Source organism: Ictalurus punctatus, chromosome 1 (genome assembly GCF_001660625.3).
Source record: "Ictalurus punctatus breed USDA103 chromosome 1, Coco_2.0, whole genome shotgun sequence".
NCBI classification, from domain to species: Eukaryota; Metazoa; Chordata; class Actinopteri; order Siluriformes; family Ictaluridae; genus Ictalurus; species Ictalurus punctatus.
In genome coordinates this window covers 11,540,323-11,560,485 of record NC_030416.2, presented here as the reverse complement: position 1 = coordinate 11,560,485, position 20,163 = coordinate 11,540,323, and the positions used below count along the sequence as shown (strand labels likewise).

The window sequence follows — 20,163 nt, the reverse complement described above, 5'->3', positions numbered from 1 at the left end:
TCTTGAGTTAATACTGATGTCTGGTGAAATTTTCATGTGAATAACCTCATTGGGAATATATTCACTGCAACAAAAAAAAAAATGTGAAAAAGTTTAGTAGAAAAATGGAAATAATGACCAAGGAGGGAGATATCTGATTAATTTTCTAAGGAGGACAGGACTGGAAGGACGAATTTATTAAGAAATAGTCAGTTAAAGTGAGACAGCAGGTGGCAGTAATGCAACATTATGCATGCTAACTGCTGTAAAACATCAAAGAAGAAAAAGAAGAAGAAGTCATCTGTCAGTCAAGCTATAGAGCAGATTTTGGGGGGTCAGGAATTTTTGGTGCTGTTCATACCTGGCATTAATGTGAACTGATCGTAAGTGAACAGTGCTGAGTACAGGTGTGAACAGGGTCCAATGCGTCTCGAAGGCACATTGTGATCTAGCTAGATCTAGCATGTAGTTAATACTATGGAATGCTGTTTTAGTCTAAATCAAATAAATAAACAAATATTGTATGATAAAAATAATACAAAAGGTAAACGTAGCAAAAATATATATACATGAGTCAATGCATAACTAATACTGTACTCATTATTATAAATTACTATTTGATCATAGACATTTTCACAATAACTGTCACATTTCAGTTTGTTTTTATTACAGTTTGGTCCAGAGTGTCTCTGTATTGGTTTAACTACACCAGGGGTGTCCAGTCTTATCCGGAAAGGACCGGTGTGGGTGCAGGTTTTCATTCCAACCTATCTGGAGCCAGATCTGATTCCACCTTTTTAATCAGTTGAGCTTTTGCTTTCAATAGACTCAGGTGTGGCTTCTGCTCATTTGGAATGGAAACCTGCACCCACACCGACCCTTTCCGGATAAGATTGGACACCCCTGAACTACACAGATATTTGTAAGGACATTTTATTACCTCAGTGGGGCATTTTATTACCTCAGTGGGGCATTTATTACCTGTGGGGCATTCTCAAATGGAAGGTGGAGGAGCACAAGGTCTCTAACATCCACCAGCTCTGTGATGTCGTCATATTTTGAGGGGAGAGCAAATTTACACTGTTACACAAGCTGTACACTCACTACTTTACATTGTAGCAAAGTGTCATTTCTTCAGTGCTGTCACATTAAAAGATATAATCAAATATTTACAAAAATGTTAGGGGTGTACTCACTTTTGTGAGATACTATATACAGAAAAGGAGGAAGAGTTAGACATTGCTTGACTTAACTAGGAACAGAGAGCGTATTGTGTCAGAACAAGGACAGGGACTTCTGTGTACCCAGATATTAAGATGTACAGGCAGAGAGAGAAGAGAGAGAGACAGAGAGCGTACCTAAACATCATTCTGTGTTACCTGTATAACAGAACAGATTAAGACACTTCATATTGATGTATGTCTCAGAATAGAGTGTCAATCACATTGACACCTACAAACACACACACACACACACACACACACACACACACACACACACACGACTACTACCTGTGCTTGTTCAACATCCCATTCCAGGACTGTGGCATTAGTCCACCTTTGTTGTTATAATAACCTCCACTCTTCTGGGAAGCCTTTCCACTAGATTTTGGAACAATGAACTTGATTTATGGAATTTTAATAAGAATAATTAAATAATATTCAAAACATTCAGATTATTATTATTATTATTATTATTATTATTATTATTATCAGATGAATTGTGTGATTTCTAGCAGTAGGGGGCAGCATGAGGTTATTTACTGAAATACTGTAAAAAAGCAGAAATATTGTAAAAAAAAAAATTGTTTGTAGCAATTTTGTCATAACACCGTTGGGACTTTAATATCCAACATTTTGTAAATTGAGCTGAAAGTTGTGTTATTCATTATTTTTGTCCAAAGTGAAGCATGGGAAACAGAAAGTTGAGATCAGGCTAGTGTATAGGCATTTTGGGAGACACACACACACACACACACACACACACACACACACCCACACACACAGAATTTGACTTGACTTGCCAATGATGCTAGCTATTGGGATCAATGTTAGTCTAAAAAGAAAGAAAGATTATCTAAAATTATATATTATGTCATATGAGGCAAAAGAGACGCCTCATTTTGCATGAGTCTTTGCTTACTCCAGTATTTTTAAACATTTTACTGAGGCTTATCCATATTCAAGCACACGGATAGCTATAATGCTAACTACATTGTGTTCCGCTGATGAATTAGCATGATTCTTATTAGATTTTTTCTACATTGATAAGCTTGACTTGATAAACTGAACTGACTGGATATTAAACTGAGCCCACTCTAATGATGTATAGAGTACAGTCACTGGTTGAATGAAAGAATAAGAGACTTTTGTGATCACTGTAACAGTCTAAATCTTGAGCATTGAATTTTCATTTTCACTGGTAATTCATTCCACTTAACATGATAAACTCATAATATATTTTCAATTAGATCATTATTTTTCTTGAATTATTATGTTGCCTTTCAAGACTGTTATATTTATTAAAAATGCTTTACTAGTTAAAAGCTTAAATATTGTATGTTTGGCCAGACTGGTTCGAGCTGACAGAAAGGCTACTGTGAGTAACTCAGATAGTCACTCTGTACAGTTGCGGTGAGCAGAAAAGCATCTCAGAATGTACAACACGTCGAACCTTGAGGCAGATGAACTTCAACAGCAGAAGACCATGTCGGGTTCCATTTCTGTCAGTCAAGAACAGAAATCTGAGGCTGCAGTGGGCACAAGCTGACCAAAACTGTACAGTTGAAGACTGGAAAAATGTAGCCAGGTCTGATGAACCTATAATTCTGCTGAGGCACACAGATGAGACAGTCAGAATTTGGCACCAACAGCATGAATCCATGGATTCAACCTGCCTTGTGTCAACAGTCCAGGCTGGTGGAGGTGGTGTAATGGTGTGGGGAATGTTTTCTTGCACACTTTGGGAGCGTTAATACCAAACAATCATCGCTTGAATGCCACAGCCTATTTAAGTATTGTTGCTGACCATGTACATCGCTTCATGGCCACAATTTCCCATCTTCTAATAGCTACTCTCAGCATGATAATGCACCATGTCACAAAGCAAAATTAATCACAAACTGGTTTTCAATGTTCTTGGTGTCCAGTGTTCTTCAGTGATGTTCCCAGTCACCAGGTCTGAATCCAGTAGAACACCTCTGGGATGAGGTAGAACGGGAGATTCACAGCATGAAAGTGCAACTGAAAAATCTGCAGGAATTGCATGATACAATCATATCAACATGGACCAGAATCTCAAAGGAGTGTTTCCAACATCTTGTGGACTCGATGCGATGAAGAATTGAGGTTGAGAGCAAAAGGGAGGCCCTACCCAGTATTATTATAGTGTTTCTAATAAAGTGCTCAGTGAATGTCTTTGGATAATGAAAAAGATAATGGTACAGAAAATAAGCAGAAAGTGCAGTTTGCCTAAATTCAATCATCTCACAGAGCTATTATTAAAACGCCCTACAGCAAAAAGTTTTAATATTTAATATTTTGGTATGTTATACTTATTTTCATAAACAAATGTCAGATCTTTGATACATGTTAATAAAGAGGAGTTAATGGCATAGGAAATAAACATTATGAGTAATCTGCCTACAGCTGAAAGTCTCAAATGCTATCACAGATACAGTATTAAAAAAAAAAAACCCACACAATCAGTTTTCTCTGTATTGAAGAATTTCATGAAGTGTTATTATTGTTAGTTATTGTTATAGTTAGGAGATAATCATATACAGGAAATAAGTGAACTGCAGTTTCACAGAGAGATTATTTAAAAATCCTTCATAGTGTTTTTATTAATTAAAAAAAATAGAATATTACAGTTAGTTTCATTTACTTATGACATTTTTTTTGAGAATAAGGAGATAATGGTGTAGGAAACAATGAGAATTGAGTATAAGAAATTTTCACCTTTTATTCACAGCATGCCCTTATATAAGTGACATTAGCCCATTTCATCTGTCATCCACAGGCATGACATTGTAACTGGTGGAGCTTTTCATTTCTCCTTATAATGAGAATTTTCACATAATGACTAATTAGTTTCTTGTAATAATGATACTAATGGGATTTTTTTTCTTTTCTTGTGAGGCAGTACAGAGTGCCTGTAGATTTGGTGCCCTCCATCTAAATAATAATAATAATAATAATAATAATAATAATAATAATAATAATAATAATAATGCATTCTTTCTTGGTTTTCTAGTAGTCATGGTCATTGTAATAAAAACAAAAAAAGACTGGCAGGAAGAAGAAGGGAAAAGTGATGGGAGAAAAAGCTCATTTTAAATGTGCTAAATTTAAAGTTTAAAGTTAAAGTTAAATTTAAAGTTCCTGGGAGACAATATGTTTATGGGCTATGGTACTAAAACATCTGAAGTCAATCGGATCTTAGGCACCACCAGTAGCTCAGCTTTCGTGGACGTGGGTTGTGGGGGCATCTGAGTAGGGATGTAGGAACTCAGAAGTGGGGCGAGGCTGTGTAATGCTTTGAAAGCAATAAGAAAGATTTTTCATTTGATTCTCTGTGAGATGAGTAACCAGGTTTGATCAGCAAAGGGATTTATCAGTAATCAATTGATTTGTAAGGTGAAGCACACACACTACACACAGAGATAATCTCTCTCTCTCTCTCTCTCTCTCTCTCTCTCTCTCTCTCTCTCTCTCGCTCCCGCTCTCTATCAAGACACATATATCATATGTTCATATGTCCATACTTATTCCGTTAAACACGTGTTATGGACAGTCAGAGATAAGATTGATAATAGGGCACTATTTATTTATGTGACAACCTCACCATCTTTGTTAAACTGTGTTCTCTCTCCAGTTGCTTTATTTAAAAAAAAAAGCATCGTTGTTGCAGCTTAAGATATTATTCTAACCTTTATCAGGCAGAAAATATTAATCAACTGCCCATAATAATTCTGTAGCTGAAACGTGTGAGATTCACAGTTTGCACATTCTTTTTAGAGAGGCGAGTTTACCCCCATGCAAAAATTACAATTTTGCTTCCAGTGATACATTTTCATACAATTTCATTTCAAGAAGGCCTGTCCAGATATGATTGTCATATTGTAAATACACTGTACTGTATGTACAAATAAATTAGACACTTATTCATATAAATACGTTATTTATGTATATACATATACATATACATACATACATATATATATATATATATATATATATATATATATATATATATATATATATATATATATATATATTAACCTAACTATATTAATTTTGTATAAGCGTTGTTCTGTAGACCATGGACCAACATTTTCTCACAAGGTGTTTCTGTCGGGTATTGACATGTTTATCAGCTGTTTTCTTGACATGTTTTCCAGTAAAGGGTGAACTTTCAGACTTTGAGAAGCGGTAGTAATATCTTGAGTGGTTTTAAATTAAGGTGACATTTTGTCTGTGAAAACTATGCCTGAAACTATCCAAAAATAAGCATGTATCATATATTTTCTAGTAGGATTTACAATCTGAAATTTGAAATTACAATATTTTAATAAACTGATATATTACAGTCTTACTATTTGGTGCACAAACAAACAAATAGTCATGAGTTGAATTCATTTGCTGAAAAATGCATGATGTTTTTTAAAATATGCAAATTTGTGCGAATAATATATATATATATAGGCTACTGAGGTGAAATTAAATCACATGTTTGTTTACTGAAAATCGTCGGTTTTATATTGATAAGTAATTAATTAATGCAGTGTAGGTTATGAATGCGGAATTTATCACGTCATAACTAGCTTTTAAACATGACACATTACAACATTACCATTAATTAATTAATTAATTGCCGTTTATGATAATTTTCGCTGGGTTTTGGGTTTTTTTTTTTCGAGCCGTAAGACTTTGCCGTAAGTCCCGCCCATTTGTTTTTACTTCCTGTCCTCATTGTTGCTTACTGTTGCTAGAGTAACGGAGCTCCTCAAATGGCAGCCTTTGTACGGAGTGACGTCGACGCATAAAAAGCCACGATCGCGCTTACCCATGAGCCCTTGCGTGAATGTTTTTTTTTTCTTTTTTCTTTTCGTGAGAATCTTTTACAATTCGTGTAACACTTTTTCAATAGAGTACCATTAAGTGTTAAATTAATACTGCATAATATTTCAACAGTATTTATTTTCACTGAATCTACCATGACTGTGTAGTGTGTCGGACTTACTAACACATGTTACACAATACTAAGACACTTTGGAAAATTTGCTCTTTTAGTATTTGTCCAGAAGGTTTCTTCGGAAGAAGAAGCCCATAACGTTTTAAATATTAGAGAAAGTTGGTATTACTCTAGTGTTCTATTGTTATAAAAGTGTTTTCAAGCTATAGAAATGAAAAGTAATTTGTAATAGATGCTTCCTTTTTGGACAATTGGTGGTACTTTATATCAGAAAGTGAAAACAGCAGAATAATCACTTCTGTGAAGTAAAATGCTTAACGTTCATATAAACGGTGTAGCGGCATTATAAACCTGTTATAATCTCTTTACGTGATGCTAACAATCCCACAATCTTCTTATTACAGTCATAGCTGCTGGGTTTCATTATTAAACCCGATAATAACCCACTGGTTATTCTCAGAGTGTTTGGGGGCGTGGTTTATTTTTTTTTCCGTTTGGGAATCACAACTAGTATATTCAAAGTTATTATATGTATTCTTGACTTCTTATAGCTATTTAAAAATTTATCCAGTTTGAATACAATGAGTTATATTTCGTGAATTAAAACAACAACAAAAACAAAAAAAACAAAAAGGAATATACAAAATCATTTCAATAATCAGCCGAAAAGTTTAATACTTGGACTGGATTGAGTAAATAAATATGTACTGATGTGTCTCACTCTGTGCCATTTAACTGACGGTTTTGAAGGGATCTCTGGCTGTAAATCGTTTGAGAAGTAATCAATCTAAAACATCTCAAACCGAGTGTAACTTTATCAGCTCGTAATGTTGCAAAATGACAGCGTTGTGAAATGTTTTTGGCTTCTTTTTTTTGTTTTTATTATGAAAGAGCGGAAACGCTGATGACTGTGGGAGATAGTGAAGAGAGGAGGAGAAAGGGGAGGGAAGAAGAGAAATACTATAACAGAACTCGGTCAGGAGAGAGAGAGGTGAGCTCGCGAGCTGCCGCACACAATCACGGAAACTACCGTTAACGCCACTTCCGCCCACAAGAAACATGGCGTCTTCCTTGACGGAGAACCTGGCGGAATATTTAGGCTCACCCGAGCCGGCAGTTCGACTAATTCTTTCTATTTTAATAGGTAAGCACGGTTTAACTCTTCTCGTACTAAACTGTAGCCATGTTCCGTTTTATGAAAATGAGCTGACGGCACCCAGAGCGCCCTGGGTTCAGTGTAACTTAGTGAGCGGAGTTCAGTCCTGTGTGAGATGAGAGCTGTTCGTGCTGTGAGCGCTTACAGCTGGTGAAAATGAAACGCATTGAGAACAACACGTGGAGGTCGACAAGGGCGATGGCAACACTAGGCTCCATGCGTCCCAACAAACATCCAGAAAAAACTCACTCACTGCCTCTCTCTCTGCCTCACTCACTGCCTCTCTCTCTCCCTCGCTCGCTCACTGCCTCTCTCTCTCCCTCACTCACTGCCTCTCTCTCCCTCACTCACTGCCTCTCTCTCTCTCTCTCACTCGCTCACTGCCTCTCTCGTTCTCTCTCGCTCACTGCCGTTCTCTCTCCCTCACTCACTGCCTCTCTCTCCCTCACTCACTGCCTCTCTCTCCCTCACTCACTGCCTCTCTCTCTCTCTCTCACTCACTGCCTCTCTCTCCCTCACTCACTGCCTCTCTCTCTCTCTCTCACTCGCTCACTGCCTCTCTCGTTCTCTCTCGCTCACTGCCTCTCTCTCTCTCTCTCTCTCTCTCTCTCTCTCTCTCTCACTCGCTCACTGCCTCTCTCGTTCTCTCTCGCTCACTGCCTCTCTCTCTCTCTCTCTCTCTCTCTCTCTCTCTCGCTCACTGCCTCTCTCTCTCACTCACTGCCTCTCTCTCTCTCACTCACTGCCTCTCTCTCTCTCACTCACTGCCTCTCTCTCTCACTCACTGCCTCTCTCTCTCACTCACTGCCTCTCTCGTTCTCTCTCGCTCACTGCCTCTTTCTCTCTCACTCACTGCCTCTCTTTCTCTCTCACTCACTGCCTCTCTCTCACTCACTGCCTCTCTCTCTCACTCACTGCCTCTCTCTCTCTCCCTCACTCACTGCCTCTCTCTCCCTCACTCACTGCCTCTCTCTTTCTCACTCACTGCCTCTCTCTTTCTCTCTCACTGCCTCTCTCTTTCTCTCTCACTCACTGCCTCTCTCTTTCTCTCTCACTCACTGCTTCTCTCTTTCTCTCTCACTCACTGCCTCTCTCTCTCACTCACTGCCTCTCTCTCTCTCACTCACTGCCTCTCTCTCCCTCACTCACTGCCTCTCTCTCCCTCACTCACTGCCTCTCTCTCCCTCGCTCACTGCCTCTCTCTCCCTCGCTCACTGCCTCTCTCTCTCTCGCTCACTGCCTCTCTCTCTCTCGCTCACTGCCTCTCTCTCTCTCGCTCACTGCCTCTCTCTCTCTCTCGCTCACTGCCTCTCTCTCTCTCGCTCACTGCCTCTCTCTCTCTCGCTCACTGCCTCTCTCTCTCTCGCTCACTGCCTCTCTCTCTCTCGCTCACTGCCTCTCTCTCTCTCTCGCTCACTGCCTCTCTCTCTCTCTCGCTCACTGCCTCTCTCTCTCTCTCGCTCACTGCCTCTCTCTCTCTCGCTCACTGCCTCTCTCTCTCTCGCTCACTGCCTCTCTCTCTCTCGCTCACTGCCTCTCTCTCTCTCGCTCACTGCCTCTCTCTCTCTCGCTCACTGCCTCTCTCTCTCTCGCTCACTGCCTCTCGTTCTCTCTCGCTCACTGCCTCTCGTTCTCTCTCGCTCACTGCCTCGCTCACGGCCTCTCTCATTCTCTCTCGCTCACGGCCTCGCTCACTCACTCACTGCGCCTCCCGCTCACTCACTGTGCCTCTCTATCAGTGCCTCTTGCCCGCTCGCTCACTGCGCCTCTCTATCAGTGCCTCTTGCCCGCTCGCTCACTGCGCCTCCCCGCTCGCTCACTGCGCCTCCCGCTCACTCACTGCGCCTCCCGCTCACTCACTCACTCACTCACTACCTCTCACTCGCTGCCTTGCTCACTCACTCATTGCCGCTCTCATTCGCTTACTCTCTCACTGCGCCGCTCTCTTTCACTACCTCTCTCTCACTGCCGCTCTCTCTCACTCACTCACTACCTGCCTCTCACTCACTGCCTCTCTCATTCGCTCACTTTCTCACTGCCTCCCGCTCGCTTTCTCACTGCCTCCCGCACGCTCACCGCGCCTCCCGCACGCTTACCGCGTCTCTCGCTCACTCATTCACTCACTGTGTCTCTCACTCATTCACTCACTCATTCACTCACTGTGTCTCTCACTCAGTGCACCTCTCACTGACTCTTTCACTCACTGCGCCTCTCACTCAGTGCACCTCTCACTGACTCTTTCACTTACTGCGCCTCTCGCTCGCTCACTGCGCGCCTCTCGCTCGCTCACTGCACCCCTCGCTCGCTCGCTCACTGCACCTCTCGCTCGCTCGCTCACTGCACCTCTCGCTCGCTCACTGCACCTCTCGCTCGCTCACTGCACCTCTCGCTCGCTCACTGCACCTCTCGCTCGCTCACTGCACCTCTCGCTCGCTCACTGCACCTCTCGCTCGCTCGATCGCTCACTGCACCTCTCGCTCGCTCGCTCGATCGCTCACTGCACCTCTCGCTCGCTCGCTCGCTCGCTCACTGCACCTCTCGCTCGCTCGCTCGCTCGCTCACTGCACCTCTCGCTCGCTCGCTCGCTCACTGACTCTGCCTATCATTGTCACTCGCTCAAGTACTGCCTCTCTCACTCATTCACTGCGCCACTCATTCACTGCGCCACTCATTCACTGCGCCACTCATTCACTGCCTCTCTCACACACACACTCACTCACTTAGTCATGGCTTGCAAGGAGAAGGCTGAAACCTCAGTTTTGATTGCCCCTTTCTGACACATTTATCTTAGCATAATGACTTCTGAAGCACACTTTGGACAGAAAGATTGTGCGACAGATACTATAGGAGATGAGTAAACGTGTAGACTTTGGCCTGACACATGGCCATGCATGCTGATGAATGATATTAAAATAGCATGACACATGCTGTAACCTATGGATGGTGAGTGAACTGTTTTGTACAATGTTTGACCAATGTTGAAAGAGATGAAAAATAAATGATAAAATATCTTCTCCTCACACCTCGCACTAAATAGTTCTAATTGTGTGTTTCATTGGTTAGTGGAATATCAGCGTTAAAGCCCAGGTATTAAATGCACAAATATTATATGCAAGGCATACTTGACTTGTTCTGTAAAAGTTCTATAAGACAAAAGTTTGCTTTTGTTAAAAAAAAAACATTTGGACTTTGCTAGCTGGAAACTCTGAATGGCTTGCCTTCACACAAGGTCACCTGTTGACTCATAAATCTGCAGTCGAGGCACACTGTCAAACACCTGACATGGCCTGCATTAAAATAAAAACCCTGAGCATTCTCTTGGGTGTTCCTGAGCCAAATATTTTTTGTATGCATCGCTGCAGATTAGTTTCTTTTTGTGTATTTTTGGAAGATGTGTGCAGTATACAGAGAAAGAATCAGGGGTGTAGCCAGATCTTTTACAATGAGGTGTCCTTGCAGTCAGTCAGTAATGAAATGAACCTTCGCATTTACCAGAATTCAGTTATTGTTTGAACTATGCTGTCATGGCGAGATTTACCACATCATTCAAGTTCACATCATATGATATTGGTGTTAGGGTTTTGAGTTTACATGTTCTCCCTGTGCTTCAGGGGTTCCCTCTGGGTACCCTGGTTTCTTCCCCAGTCCAAAGTCATGCGCAGTAGGCTGATTGGCATTTCCAAATTGTGTGAATGTGTGTGTGATTGTGCCCTGCGATGGGTTGGCACCACGTCCAGGTTGTCCCCCGCCTTGTGCCTCGAGTTCCTTGGGATAGGCTCCAAGTTCCCCCTTGACCCTGTATAGGGTAAGTGGTATGGAAAATGGATGGATTAATGATACTGGTAACATCTACTAACAGTCATAATAAAGACGATTTTTCTCCATCAGGATTATTATAAGTTTTGCGTTTGTACCAGAAGTAAAGAGAACGCATGTAATTTTCGAACTCACCTGAGGCTATTTTACTGCTCCATGCTATTTTCTGTTTTTTCGGTTAAGATGCACTGCACAGACTTGCTGATCATCAAATCATTTCCACAGAAGTTGCTCTGAGGGTGTAATTTATAAATTGGCTCAATACACCCTTAATTTTGATGCTCAGGAGTGACTGCTAAATCACACCTTCACTCCATACCGGGATAATTACTTGTGTAAAATCATATTCGGACAGGATTACTTTTACATGAGGAGGTGGGGTAAAGTAATTATTACTTGACTATCTCTGAAATTTTAGTCCCATACCCAATCGTCATGTGAGTCATTTTTACAGGCTGGCCGTTAGGTCTGGGCAATATATCGATTATAATCTCAATATCATGATAAATAATTAGACGATACACTTTTCTGAGATATCGTTGGTATGATGATGTATTTTAAAAATGTTTTTAATAATTACAAATTAAATGGTACTGAATGGATGCCGTTGATTTGATGTAATTAAAATATCTTCTTAATCTTTCTTTGTAGGCATTAAAGAAAAGTATCAAGCTCAGTTTGTAATGTTTTTTTTGTTTGTTTCTTTGTTTTTTGTCATATATCGTGATATGCATTGTGTATCGTAGAAATGTTCTCAAGTATTGTGATAAGATATTTTTGTCATATCGCATATCCCTACTGGCCATTCCAACTAATGTAAAGCTTACGCCATCTTTACCTAGTCAAAGGACTTATAGAAATCTCTCCAGGTAAAATATATCCATGCGTACCATGCGTACGTCATGAAGACGCTTCCATCTCCATGATTTATATAGAGATCACTTATTCCGTACGAATAGATTATCATTTCTACAAATATTTACTGAGTATATATAGTTAAGACAAATCTCATCATCATTAAAATGGTTTTGCTGTTAAGCTAATGGGTAAATAACACTCTATGCAAAAGGATTTGATGGATAGGATAGGTTGATTGCATAAACTGTATTTTATAGACATCTGTCTTATCTGTCTATTAACCTCAGTGGGTGGGATTATCAGATATTATCACTGGTTTATGGTGAGCTACGTGACTGAAGCAGGCTGTCTTTGTGTTGGGATAAGAACCCTTGTAAGTTAGCTTCAGTGTTTCAGTACAAAGTCCAATAAAGTAAAATGTTAGTCATGGAGAGTAGCAGTGGGTTGGTACAGGCACCTTCAGAATGCTAGACCAAGTTAGCTAGTTATATTGTGGTTGTTGTCTAGCTAACATTACTGCACATAGGCTTATGTTGTTACACTGAACTGGGATATTGTGCCTGAGAGACTGTCTGGTTTGGTGAATGTTTTAAGGCATTGTCTTGAATGGTTCTCAGGGTTTTTTTGCTTACAGAACCCCACAACAATACTATTTTAAGTCAAGCACCACTTGACCAGGCTAGATTTGTTTTTGAAACTAAATGAAAGAAACTTTTCAAATGTATTCCATTATAGATAGTTAATTATTTGTATCCCATTCAGTGGAAGAAAAGGGCCTGATTTTTAAGTGTGGGTTTCAGTTAAAAATCTTTTGCTTGTCTTTTCTAGAAGGTGCGTGATCTTTTTGGGAGTTTAAAAAAATTTAAACCACTTTTGCTTTAAACCTAAGGTGCACTTAATTATAAACCTGGTTCCAACTCAGTAATTTTTACTTGGTTACTTAATGGTCAAGGATATATATTTATTTTTCTAGTGAATGTCTTGCTCTGTCTGTTTTATGTGTGGATAAGATCGTGGATGCCATTCTGGCATTCTCGGAGCCTGTGATAGTGGCTTATTTACTGACCAACTTGTGTTATGGTCTGCTTTTCAGAAACTACCTTTTCCACCTCCTCTACAGCCCTGCAGATGTTTCATAGCACCAGAATGTTAATTTATTTGCTGATATATTTAGGAGGCTTTTGTGAGCTGCATCAGATAAACTTAAAAAATTTTTTGTTTTGTTTTGTTTTGACTTTATTTCTCTCTCTCTCTCACTTTGTGCTTTTTGTGTAATCTGGGAGAAATGTCTGCTGTCTGCGTTTAACACGCTGGCCACTAACGTGGCTCAAATCGAGTAATATTTGTATGTGTAGCTTGAGCGATTGTCTAACCTCCTGTTGTCTCTCAGTATTGTATTCTCACAGTGTTTAATATTGTTTTTGCTTAACTAAGATGGATTACATCACTGATATGTGCTATATGTTAATGTGTTTTGATTATTCTGGCCTCCATTTGTTATTTGGGGGGGCATTTCTGTTTTCTTTTTTCTTTTCTTTTTAAAGGGATAGTTCACCAAAAAAATTTAAATTCTGTCATAAGTTACTCACCCTCATATTGTTCAACCCACATAAGACTTTCATTCAACTGTGGAACACAAATTAAGACATTTTTAATGAAACCTGGGAGATTTCTTCATTTACAGTCCAAGCAAACAAAACTTTCAAGCTCCAAAAAGTTCATAAAGATGAATGAAAGTCTTATGGGTTTGAAGCGACATGAGGATGAGTAATTAATAACAGAATTTTCTTTTTTTGTTGAACTATCCCTTCAAGTACTTTTTTGTTGTGCCCCATTTTAAAGAAACTCATCTAAATGTATGATTTGGCTTTATAAGAAGGTTAGACTGCCCTCCCACATGCACTGTGTTTGACAAATGGCTTTTTGGTGTTAAACTCCCATCAGCCAATGTTAATAGGTGTGGGGGTTTTTTCAGTGTTCATTTATGAAATGTTGTTTTAAACATGAACCTTAAATTTTATTTTGGTCAATTTTGCTCCTCAATTAAAAAACCGTGCACAATTCAGAACAAAAGGAAACATTTCTAGTAACAGTATTTCACTGTTCAAACATTACACCTGTTTACCCAGTGTTGACTACTGTAGTATTTATTTATGCTAATAACATGTTAAACATGTTAAACATTTAAACTTGTCAAATATTATTGATGTATTAACATCTATTTTGCCTATAATTCCACTTTACGGTTCTGAAAATGTAACATTTAGAGCAAGGCCTGCTGCAGACATCACCCAGCATGCAGCTGATATTCTTACAAAAATCCTAATTAAGTACATGCCTTTTTGCATAGTATCTAACTTTGGAATAAAAATTCATTCTTTCTCTCTCTCTGTCTTCACAGGTTATCCTTTTGCGCTGGTGTACCGGCGGTTTCTGTTCCATCAGTCTCCATCTGTCATTCATCTATTCCATGCTGTCTCAGGCCTGTCCTTGGCCATGTTCAACTTTGGTGAGACAGAAGGGAAAAAATGAGGGGAAAGGGCAGGAGATTTTGAATGGAGACAGTCCTATGTTTTAACTGTGCTACATAGCCAAAAGTATGTGGACACCTTACCATCACACTCATATGTGGTTAAATTTTCTCCAATCTGTTGCCATAAAGTTGAAGCACACAATTGTATAGAATGTCTTTGTATGCTGTAGAATTACAGTTTCTCTTCACTGGAACTAAGAGGCCCCAAACCTGTTCCAGCATGACAATGCCCCTGTGCACAGATTAAGACATGGTTTGCCAGGGTTGGAGTGGAAAAACTCATGTGGCCTGCACTGAACATCTTTGGCATGAACTGGAACGCTGACTGTACCCTAGGCCTCCTCACTCAACATCACTGCCCGACCACACTAATGCTCTTGGGCTGAATGGGCACAAATCCCCACAGCCACGCTCCAAAATCTAATGGAAAGCCTTCCAAGAAAAGTGGGAACAACAAAGAGGGAACCAAATCTGGAATGGGATGTTCAAAACGCACATGTGGGTGTGATTGGTTAGGTGTCCAAAAACATATGGCCATTAGTTAAAGTGTTTGAACATTTTAATCTGAGTTTGGTTTATTTACAAGCCTGCCAATGCAGTAAGTTTTTCTTTCCCTGTATTAAGCAAATGGACCATTTCCTTTTATAAATTGACAGAAAGGAAGGAATTAGGTGAAAGGTCCTAACCTTGTGGTGGTGGTGATTTCCCCTTTGTAGTAAAATCCACAAGCAAGAAAGATTAACCCTTGTGCATAAATTAAAAAAAGTTACACATAGGTCCATAGAGGACAAAAAGTCTATGTCCAAAAACTGTCACAAAAATATTATATATTAATATTTTTTTCCACTTTCACTGTCATTTTTTTGTTGGTTATTTATTTATTTATTTTTACCAGCTTCAGTTCTGATCATAATCACCAAGCATTCATTAATTTTCAGAATTGTAACCCTTTAAAATGCTTGTTTGTTTACATAATGCCACAGTTGTGTGTGTGGGGGGTTTTTTTTTATGGGAAAAAAAGAAAAATAGTAATTATTTTCCATATACTAAATGCTAAGCAGATTTTTTTTTGGATTATTAGAGTCTTTGATATGTCAGCAATTAACAACAGTATTAATTTTGATGCATTCATATTTTTTATGCAGTTTCAGATTTAGAAAAACAAACAAAAAAACAAAGCCTACCAGTCTGGTCCATAAAGGACAAAGATGTCCAAGTCAAAAAAATTGTCATGGAAATATTATATATTATTTTTTTCCCCCCGCTTTCACTGACTTAGATTTTTTGCCAGCATCAGTTCTGATCATAATTACCAAACATTCTTTCATTTTCAGAATTTTAACCCTTTAAATTCCGGTTTCTTTACATAATGCAAAAATCGTCAAAGCTCAGTAATCTTCTTTGACTCGTATACATAGGGTGGGATTTTTGATTTCCAGTACAATATCATTTCTTTCTTTTAAACAGTTCGCACACATTTTCAGTACACACATACAAACCCCAACTCTGATATCCATACAAACACACCCATGCAATTATATCTCCATCATTTATTCAGTTAGTCTGCAGCGCTCTATAATACAGCAAAATCAGAAAAAAGGTAAAGCATGTATTTTCCCCACAGAGTAAACTTGAGAAAATACTACACATTTCAGATATTTTAATTCAGTGTTTTGAAACCTTGTCAACAAAATAAAACCCTATTAACACAGAATGCATGATTTTATGCTTAAACGTCATGGGGATAAAATATTGCAGTTTGAAAAGGTTTCAATGGGGACGATTTTGTCCTTAAGGTCCTAAGTGTAACTATTTTGTGTACATAGTTTAAAATAGATTTATGAAAGCAAATGATGGTGAAATATTAAAATGCCGATAAAAATACACACCTTTTGCTAAATTTATGCTGTTTGCATGAACACAGACAAAATGATAATTTAAAAAAATGAAAAAGACAAATGTCCATAAGGATTAAGGCCTTGTTGGCATGCAGTTGTCCAAAGGTATGTCTTAAAACGCATACAGATTTCAAGTAGTGTGTATACACTAGGAAATGTAACTATTAGTCTCTATTAGAAGAGGCAGTATAGGTTTCTGCAGTTTGAAAGGTTGTCCTAACAATTTAGGACACTGCAGAATAATTTGGATGGACATTTTAATATTGGTGCTTGTCCCTGTGGATTTTGGTGACATGAGGTACAACACAATAATATGGTGTTTCCTTTCTGTGCAAAATGTGTTCGACTTGGGACAATACCATCCTACAAAATTACAAGAAGATACATAGTGTCCAGTCCAAGAACATAGTCCAAATGCATACAGTCCCCTCCGAAACTACTGGAACACCAAGTCTAATTCGTTTGTTTGTGCTATACACCAAAGACATTTGGGTTTGAGATCAAAAGATGGATATGAGATGAGAGTTTAGGATTTCAGCTTTTATTTCCTAGTATTTACATCTAGATGTGTTAAACAACATAAAACATTTTTGTATGAGACCACCCAGGTTTTAGGTGAGCAAAAGTATAGGAACATACGTCTTAAAGTAAATAGTACTTAATATTTGGTTGCATATCCCTTGCTTGCAATAACTGCATCAATCCTGCGACTCAGTGACATCATCAAATTGTTGGTTTCTTCTTTTGTGCTGCTTTTCCAGGCTTTTACTGCAGCCTCTTACAGTTGTTTGTTTGTTTTTGGGTGGTTTCTCTCTTCAGTCTAAACTTCAGGAGGTGAAATTCTGCTCAATTGGGTTACGGTCTGGTGATTGACTTGGGCAATCTAAAACCTTCCAGTTTTTCCCCCTGATAAAGTCCTTTGTTGACAGTGTGTTTTATATCATTGTCTTGCTGCATGATGAAGTTCCTCCCAATTAATTTGGATGTATTTCTCTGTAAATTGGCCAACAAAATGTTCTTATAAACTTCTGAATTAATTCTGCTGCAACCATCGTGAGTTACATCATCAATACAGATTAGTGATCCTGCCCCAGAAGCAGCTGTGCAAGCCCAAGCGATGACCCTACCTCCACCATGTTTCACAGATGACCTTGTGTATATTTTGGATCATGAACAGAGCCTTTCTCTCCCCACACTTTGGTAGAGGTTAATGTTGATTCCAGAACTTTTGTGGCTCGTCTCTGTATTTCTTTTTGAATTCCAATGTGACTCTCTGATTCTTAATGCTGATGAGTGGTTTGCATCTTGTGGTATGGCCTCTATATTTCTGCTCTTGAAGTCTTCTTGGAACACGTCCCTTCACCCCTGCCCTGTGGTGGTTGATGATGTCACTGACTATTGTTTTGGGGTTTTCTTCACAGTTCTCACAACGTTTCTGTCATCAGCTGTTATTTTCCTCGGCCCACTCATTCAGTGTCTGTTGCTCAGTACGCCAATGGTTTTTCTTTTTTAAGACATTCCAAATTGCTGTATTGGCTATACCCCATGTTTGTGCAAGGCCTCTGATTGATTTTCCCTCTTTTCTTAGCTCCAAAATGGCTTCCTTTTCTCCCATAGATGGCTCTCTGGTCTTCATGTTGGCTTATCCTTTTTAACAACAAATCCAGTCTTCACAAGTGAAACAGAAGGCTAAAACTAAGAGTAGATGTTCAGAGCTATTTATTGTTTAAACAATCAATCTAACAGGGCACACCTGGGTAACAAGAACAACATGTCAGTCTCATGTTCCAGTATTTTTGCTTGCCTACAAATTGGGTGGTCTTATTTAAATTGTCTTGTGCGCTATGCTGTTTAACTCATCTACCCACAAACACCAGGAAAGAAAAGTTCTAGAAATAGAAATTCTAAACTCTCTTCTCATATTCATCTTTTGATCTCAAACCCATATGTCTTCAGTCTACAGCAAAAACAATTAAATTGCCTTGTGGTTCCAATAGTTTTAGAGGGGACTGCAGTACGTGATTTGAGACATGGTTTAAGACTGAATACAGCTTGAGTGAAAGGATGTTATTACTGACTAACCTGTGCTTATTTTATTTTTAACGCTGCCCTGGGCTTAACAGCAGGTGTGTCAATTCTCTGCCTGATTATTTGTCCGAATGTCTTTTGTTGGTGCCTGCCATCCTTTTGCTCCATAAGGTGTCTGGTTGCGTTTTCATTCAAACATATCACAGTTTTAAAATGGATGAACATAAAATGGACAAAAGAAATTGTGAATGAGCATGTGTTTCCATGACTGCGGTCATGTGAAAAGCTGAAAGGTGACGTAAAAGTGATTAGAAAAGACTACAATGGGAAAGGCTGTTTTTCGACATTACACGGAAAAGAAAAGAGCGCCAGAGGCATAATAGATTAATTTGATGTTCATATTTGTTTGTTCATTAATTCATCATCAGTAACTATTTTATTCTGGTCAGAGTCTCAGTGACATATGATGTTGATTCAGAAAAGACCATTTGTTTCTTTGTCTGTACAAGCAGCACATGGCGTCCTCTCTCATCATGTTTATGAAATATAGGTGTGTAGCAATTATTGGAACCCATATGAGTTCATATGAGAAGAATATTGGAAGTATATTCCCATTGATATTTTGAACTTTTTTTTTTTAGTAAACCTGGGTGACTAGGAACACGAAATTGTTCAACCATGACTTCCTGTTTCACAGGGTTATAAATATGAGGCAACACATTGGCCAAATTCCCTTAGTCATTCATAACAATGGGTAAGAGCAAGGAATATAGCTGTGATGTGCAGCAAAAGGATGTTGAACTTCACAAAATAGGAAGTGGCTATAAGAAAATGGCAGAAAATGACCATTTCCTCTATCAGGGCAATAATTAAGAAGTTCAACTGGAAATGTTATGAATCAACCTGGAATTGGATGTATGTCTATATTGTCTCAATGCACTGTGAAGAGGATGGTTCAAGTGGCCAAAAAATCTCCAAGGACCACAGCTGGAGAATTGCAGAAGTTAGTTGCGTCTTGGGGTCAGAAAGTCTCCAAAACTACAATCTGAAGTCACCTACATCACCACAAGTTTTTTGAAGGGTTACAAGAAAAAAAAGCCTCTACTCTCATCCAAAAACAAACTCGAGCATCTTCAGTTTGTCAGACACTACTGGAACTTCAAAGGGGATCGGGTTCTATGGTCAGATGAAACCAAAATAGAGCTTTTTGGCAATAAACACCAGAGGTGGATTTGGCACACACAGAGAGGTTGCCATATGGAAAAGTACCTCTTGCCCACGGTTAAATATGGTGGTGCCTCTTTAATGTTTTGGGGCTGTTTTTCTGTCAGAGGACCTGGACATTTTGTTAGGATACATGGCATCATGGGCTCTATCAAATATCAACAGATATTTAATGAAAACCTGACTGCCTCTGCCAGAAAGCTTAAATTGGGCTGTGGTTGGATCTTCCAGCAATACAGTGATCCAAAACATAGATCAAAATCAACACAAAAATATTTTATTGACCACAAAATCAAGGTCCTGCCATGGCCATCCCAGTCCCCTGACGTGAAACACATAGAAAACCTGTGGGGTGAACTGAAGAAGAGAGTCCACCAGTGTGGACCTTGAAATGTGAAGGATCTGGAGAGATTCTGTATGGAGGAATGGTGTCAGATCCCTTGCCATTTATTCTCCATCCTCATCAGGCATTATAG

The 20,163-nt window shown here is 39.2% G+C and overlaps 1 protein-coding gene and 1 non-coding gene across 3 annotated transcripts in view; both read left to right on the top strand.

Moving 5' to 3' along the window:
* Positions 1-6,254: 6,254 nt before the first annotated feature.
* On the top strand, positions 6,255-6,310 carry LOC124628772 (U7 small nuclear RNA). The gene has a single exon (XR_006983448.1). It is a non-coding gene; the product is annotated as a U7 small nuclear RNA (small nuclear RNA).
* Positions 6,311-7,138: 828 nt separating this feature from the next.
* lpcat3 (lysophosphatidylcholine acyltransferase 3) overlaps positions 7,139-20,163 on the top strand; it is a 32,052-nt gene continuing 19,027 nt past the window's right edge. For both annotated transcript variants that reach the window (XR_001812921.3, XM_017470208.3), the window contains exons 1-2: positions 7,139-7,318; positions 14,406-14,513. Coding sequence is in view for 1 of the 2 variants with exons in the window: in XM_017470208.3 (XP_017325697.1) it covers positions 7,234-7,318; positions 14,406-14,513 (193 nt within the window). In the remaining variant the exon portion in view is untranslated. The remainder of the gene's footprint in view (positions 7,319-14,405; positions 14,514-20,163) is intronic.